This window comes from Mytilus edulis, chromosome 6 (genome assembly GCF_963676685.1).
Source record: "Mytilus edulis chromosome 6, xbMytEdul2.2, whole genome shotgun sequence".
Lineage (NCBI taxonomy): Eukaryota > Metazoa > Mollusca > Bivalvia > Mytilida > Mytilidae > Mytilus > Mytilus edulis.
The window spans coordinates 10326417-10333439 of record NC_092349.1 but is presented as its reverse complement, the minus strand read 5'-3'; the positions used below and the strand labels follow the sequence as shown (position 1 = coordinate 10333439).

Sequence of the window (7023 nt, the reverse complement as noted above, 5' to 3'; positions counted from 1 at the left end):
CTTCTCTCTCTTCGCGCTCAAGATCTTTCAATGTTTGTTCCAATGACTTAGATACCAAGCTTGTCCCGGCGTCATCGAAGGTAAAACGCTCTGGGTGGCGTGCATGAACATAATTGAGTTCTCCTTCAAGCTTCCTTACCATTTGTGTCTTCAGATTGAACCAGTCTTGCTTTTCAATTAATTAATTAATAGCATTAATTCCAATTGAATAATTCTTTCATTCTTTCTTTGAATTTCTTCATCAATTATATCAATGTCTGACTCAAGATCTTGGTCTTTCTGTGCTGACCTGAAAGGAAAATAAAGTAATTTGTTGTATGTAATATTTCGACACATCTATAACTTTTGAAAATGATAGGTCAAATATTTTATTTTCTTCAATATTGTGTAACCCCTTGGATTTTTTCATTTTTAAATTTCTCCACAGCAACTTATGATATGTGTCAATTTGTTTGACAACCTACGTCTCTAACACATTTGATAAACTATTCCAACTGCGTATCCCTTTTAATATGCATGTATAGCTCTCTTTTTCAAAGGTATAAAACGGTGGCTTTCTGAGTCATGGGTGTGTGGCTCTCTGTGTCAAGGGTATAAAACAGTGGCTGTCTGTGTCAATGGTATAAAGCAGTGGCTGTCTGAGTCAGGATATATGGTCCTATGTGTCAATGGTATAAAACGGTGACTTTTTGAGTCAGGGGTATGTGGCTCTCTGTGTCACTGGTATAAAACAGTGGCTCTCTGTGTCAATGGTATAAAGCGATGGCTGTCTGAGTCAGGATATATGGCCCTATGTGTCAATGGTATAAAACGGTGGCTTTTCTGAGTCAGGGATATATGGCTCTCTGTGTCGAGGGTATAAAACGGTGGTTTTCTGAGTCAGGGGTATGTGGCTCGATGTGTCAAGGGTATAAAACGGTGGCTTTCTGAGTCAGGGGTATGTGACTCTCTGTGTCAAGGGTATAAAGCGGTGGCTTTCTGATTCAGGGTATGCGGCTCTCTGTGTCAAGGGTATAAAACGGTGGCTTTCTGAGTCAGGGTGTGTGGCTCTCTGTGTCAAGGGTATAAAGCAGTTGCATTGTGTGTCAGGGGTATATATTCAGGTAACCTGTCTTTTATTTATAATTTTAACATATAAATTTCAAAAGTAACCTCAGTTGTTTTTACTTTTTTTATAAATTTATTATCCCTTTAATAAGATTTAAAACATCGAAATTATTGATCTTCAAGAATATAACGATAATCATGCCTAATGCTACTAGTATTGCAAGATTCTGATTACACCCGGGATGTTTAGCCATCTTCAACATTGGTGGATTAATAATATGATTGACAATTCTACGGTAAAAAAGAGTGAACTATTTTTAATTTTTAGTTTCTTCTATATAATTCGAAGTTTAGTATGACGTCCATTATCACTAAACTAGCATACATATTTGTTTAGGGGCCAGCTGAAGGACGCCTCCGGGTGCGGGAGTTTCTCATTATACTGAAGACCACTTGGTGGCCTTCAGCTGCTGTCTGCTCTATGGTCGGGTTGTTGTGGCTTTGACACATTCCCCATTTCCTTTCTCAATTTTATATTCCGTATATATAGAAAGAAGATGTGGTATGATTGCCAATGAGACAACTCTTCGCAAGAAACAAAATGACACAGAAATTAACAACCGTACGGCCTTCAACAATGAACAAAGCCCATACCGCATAGTCAGTATACCTCCTTTATAAAAAATGGCAAAACACATGTCTGTGGTTATCTTATATCTCATCTTGCATGATATATGATAAAAAAATACTTACTGAGAAAACATTTCTTCGTCCTGGTAGTCTTGGTCCACTACTATATCGTCAAACTTAACTTCAAACTGGTGGTCTGACATTTCAAACTTGTCGAGTGGTTCTACTCTTGCACTATCTCACATATTTCTAATAAATTAAAAAAGGGATACTTTAAAAAAATATATGAAAGTAGGATAAACCAAGTTAACAATAAAACATCTCATGTATATGAGCAAAAGATAACACCATGAAATAACATTATTACCATGTTAACTTAAGTTCATGCACAAAAAACTGAAACCTGAAAAAGGGGAACAAAACTAAACATTCCTTTACTAGCGAGTATTTACATGAAAATTGTACATGGCTTTTGTGGTTTCTTTTTTATCGTCTTCTTTCTTACATTTTTTTTATTAATGCTTAGAATTAGTTCATTTGTAGATTTTTCTTCTTGTGAAGGACGAAAAACCCAACTGAATTCCTGTCTCTCAATCCCAGCGTTAAAAGGTTAGATTTGACTTTTATGCAATTCCAATAACTAAGCCAGAATTACTTCATATTACAAAATGTTTCCTTTTATTTTATTATGCTCTTATACAGTTCCAAATAATAGCTAGCTTAAATGTAGAATTTTGTTATTTTTTGGTGGACCTCGTTTAAATATTTATCTCAAACAGGCGAAAAATCTGCCTATTTACATCGATACCAAATACAATGCCCAAACAAAGACCAAACAAAACCGCTTACATTTTGTAACACAATCTATATCAGGCCTTGAAGTCATAAAACTTTCGAGTCTGCTTTTTGTACTCGACGTACTCCAAAATCAACCAATCAAAATGCTGGATTTCTTGTTTCGAGCATGATGTTTGTGCTCCGAGCACTGAGCAAAGTTTTTTTTACTTCAACCACTGGACTAGTACGGAAATCGAGTGGATCGTTATCGAAGTATAATATTTGCTATCTATTTGTATAAATATAAAAATAGCAACTTACCTTCGTCTTTGATGAATTATTCTTCTTAAAATCAAATCTCAATATCTTCAAAGACTGTTCAGATTTATCATATATACGTTAATGTTTGCGGTCGTGAAGTAAAAGCTCCTTTCGACAACAGAGAAGTAGATTTCATCTGTGCGCTATTGTGACGTTACAAACAAAACATCATAGACGTTACCAATAGATCTGCACATGTACTCTTGACGTTTCTAAAGATGTGCACACAATACGTTAGTAGTATAGTACTTGAACGACTCCAGCGCACCCCTAAAAAAAAATTTGACCCCTAAAAAAATACCATCATTTCAAGTAAAAAAGCCCTAAATTTTCATAAAAAAAGCAAAAAACACCCAAAAACACCAAAATTTTCTTACTCCCAAAAAATTTTTTTTTACTTTGGAAAAAAAAAACGTTATTAAAAACACCCAAAAAACAACAAAAAAATTCCAAAAACAAAAATTAAAAAACCGGGAGAACAGGCAGAGAAAGAATTCTGTGGGATTTAAGAGAAAACAAAATCAATTTTTACTTTAAAAAATGAAACAACCTACAGCTCCTGATTTATATCCAGAATTACCTATAGAAGATGGACAAAATTATAGACTACAAAAAATAACAGAAATAGAAAAAACATTAATAAATGAGAGAGATAAACGTAAATCACTATACAAAAAATATAAACGCGGAGTTAATGTTACTGATGGTGTTGATACAAGTTTAATTTCGACATCTGTTGTTTTAGCTGGTATAGGAATAGCTTTTCCAATCTTACTTCCCATACAAATTGCAGCTGTTGTATGTGGAAGTTTAGGAGGTCTAGTTAAATTGATTAGAAGAAAGTTGACAACAAAATAAAAAAAAACATTATGAAATTAAAACAATGGCAGAATGCAAGTTAAACAGTATAAAAGATTTAATATCAAAATCTTTAACTGACGGACAGATAAGTGCAGAAGAATTTAAATCAGTTTTGGATGAATTAGAAAAATACAACAAAATGAAAGAAAATATACGAACAAAACAAACACAAACAGTAATGAATGATAATGAAAGAAAAAAATTAATTGAAGATACAGAAGCTAGGGTAAAAAGTGAATTAAAAAAAAATGGAAAATATCTAATTTTTTTTAACAAAATTACAATAGTTAATCATGTTAATGACCCTCCTCCAAAATATGAATTAAATTCTCTTTAAAAAAATGGCTGAAGGAGGTTATGAGTTTGATAATCCTGAGTATAAAAATAATGATTATGATGAAGAAGAAGAAGAAGAAGAAACGTCTTTTCAAGATGATGAAGAGTTTCAAAATAATATAAATAAGGAATTTGAAAAATCAAGAGATTTATCAGAAAATGATGCTAAAATTCGTAAAAAAGAAACTACAAAAAAAAATGATAAAACGATTTTATAAAAAAAATGGTGAAACTATGCGTAATGAAGAGGTTTTTTTTGTTGGGGAAGATCATAAGGGAAGACAAATCTTATATGTAAAAGATGAAAAAGGTAATGATATTGCATTAACATATTACCAAAAAGGAGTATTAAAGTTTTATAAATTTAGCACTCTTCAAAGAGAATACGGTGTTAATTTTGTCAGGGATGTTTTAGGTGTAGATGATTATAAAATATCTGATAGAATAATAGAAGGTAGAGCAGGGTTTCAGAGAATGTTAAATGAACTCGATAATATAGAAATTCCATTACAAGAAATATCTACACAACAAGAAGGACAAGAATTATTAGAAATAGCAAGTAATGAAGAAACACATGTGAAAGAAATAGAAACTTCATTTATTGAACAAGGAACATCTTTCATAAATGAAGAAACACAAACAGATATGACAAAAAGAGAGATGGATGGTATAATCAGTGCAATGACATCAGTAAAAGAAGAGATTGCAAATGAATTAGCAAAACTGAATGAAACAAATAAAGACTTAGCAAAAGAAAATGCCAAATTAGAACAAGCTAAAGAAGACAATGATGAATTTCAAATAGATAGAATAAGTAGTCGAATAAGAGAGTTGGAATCTGAGAGAAGTGCAAGACTAGAAGTAATTAATATTAATAAAGAAAAACTACGTAGTCAAGTAAACAGATTTAAACAAACAATACATAAAATGTTAAACGAAGACAGAACATTAGGTGAAAGAATAAGAACATTATTCAGAGAACAAGGAATAACAATAGTTAGTGTTTTAACTGCTTTTGGAATGATTATTGGTGTTATTGTTGAGGCATTTACTGGTTCTCCTTCTCCTTCTCCTTCTCCTCCATCAAAAGGTGGTGGTGTACAAGATTGGATGAAAAAACAATTAAAAAATCTTGGAAAATTATTATCTTTTCTTGCAGGAAAATTAGCAGCTGCATTACCAGGTATTATAGGTTCTATTGTTTCTTGGTTATTGTCTGCAACAAAAGACGTAGTAAATTGGTTTGCAAACAACTTATGGGCATTGCTTATTTTAGTTGTTAGTTTATTGTTTACTGCTGCTAGAGATTATTTGAAAAAATAAAGTGTTGTAAATCCTATTACAATACTTACAAATATTATTGCTTGTTTATCATCTTCATGATCTTCATGTTCAATTTTTTTTATTGGATCTATTTTTGGTTCTTTAGGCTTTTCAGGTTTTATAGGTTCTTGTGGTTTTACAGGTTCTTTTGGTTTAAAATCAGCATGATCAAAATTTTTATTATTTAAATCATCATTAAACCCAAGTGTTTGATTTTCTGTTGCAATTATAATTTTATTATTATAACCAACAATAGTTCCAATTTGTAAAACCAGATCACTGGGAGACATATATAAACCAAGTCCATAAGCATAATCAACTTTACTTCTTGCGTATTTTAAAACATTTTGATAATTTGATATCTGAGTGGGTAAATCAATAGGACTATTAATAACATCTTGTACATTTGCTAAAAATTGTTTTTGTGCATCAAATCCTGTTCCTACTTTTAAAATTTCTGTTTTTGTTTGAGATTGTGCACCTAATAAAGCCCATACATAAATTTTAATACTTTCATTAATACGTTCAATACCTGCTCGTGTAAAACCTTCTGATTTTTCTAATACAAATGTTGTCCAAGCCATACTTATATCTTTTTCATGCTTAAGTGTATCACGAATATTAAAGAAAGGACCTTTACTTTTATGATGATATCTGTATTCACCACTTGGTTTATAATACATTTCAAAACTTCCTAATCCTTGACATGATGATTCTAGTTTTTGTCTCCAATTTGTATCTATTGAAACATTAAATTCTTTACATAATTTTTGATATACAGCTTTGTCATATGAGTTCTTATAATAACAGAAAGAAGAATCTGTTGGTAAAGGTGATTTAAGTTCTTTTAAAATTCTTGCAATACAATAATAAAAATGAAACATATAAAAAGATTTTGTAAGATTTGAAGTATGTAACAAATGATCATTATAAGAAATCCCACATCCTGTACTTGCACACCATACTGCAAAGTTTAATTGACATTGCCACCAATCAAACGAAGAATGAATCCATGTATTCCATGGTTTGTTGGTGTGTAATGATGGGTTTTGATAGTTTTGAAATAAATCAGGAAAAGCTGTTTTAAAGTTCTCTTTTTGATTTACAAATATTGTTTGATTTACAAGATTTGTTTTTAATTGATGATCTTTTTCAGAATATTTAATACCTGGATTATATGAAACATTAGGATTATATTTAAATTCTTTTGTTATCATTTTTTTATATTAAAAATGTTTCATACTATTTCAAATATTGATAATACAATAAACTTAGAACAATACATAAATAACAGAAATGGAAATAAACGTATTGGTTTGAAATTTATAAGATACAGTATATGTTGGTATAATGTTTATCATGGGTTTATAAAGAAAACCGGAGAGACACAGCAAAGGATTATGAATGGTTATTATAGTTTTCAACAAATAGTGGATGAATTTCAAAAAGAAAATATTGTATTATCCGTAAATGAAGCAAATGGTATCGCTTCATTAAACACTACTACTGAGATAAGGATAAGTAAGGGTTTGGGAAATATGTTAGGATTTAATAATAAACGTAAATTCGAACCTAATGAATTACATTATGGAAACAAATTTGTGGATTTTGCTATCCATAAATCATTATATATCCATTTGGAACAAGTTAGCACTTCTCATAATTATCTTGATGGTAAGCCAAGTACATTATTTGGTGAAGTTATAACAGCGAGATTTGAGCATCCGG

The 7023-nt window shown here is 31.1% G+C and overlaps 1 protein-coding gene across 1 annotated transcript; it reads left to right on the top strand.

The window, feature by feature from the left end:
* The first annotated feature begins 3977 nt into the window (after window positions 1-3977).
* LOC139526190 (uncharacterized protein MCAP_0864-like) lies at window positions 3978-5255 on the top strand. The gene is made up of 3 exons (XM_071321317.1): window positions 3978-4146; window positions 4388-5213; window positions 5249-5255. The coding sequence occupies exons 1-3, from the start codon at window positions 3978-3980 to the stop codon at window positions 5253-5255; spliced, it is 1002 nt and encodes a 333-aa protein (XP_071177418.1).
* Window positions 5256-7023: the final 1768 nt, after the last annotated feature.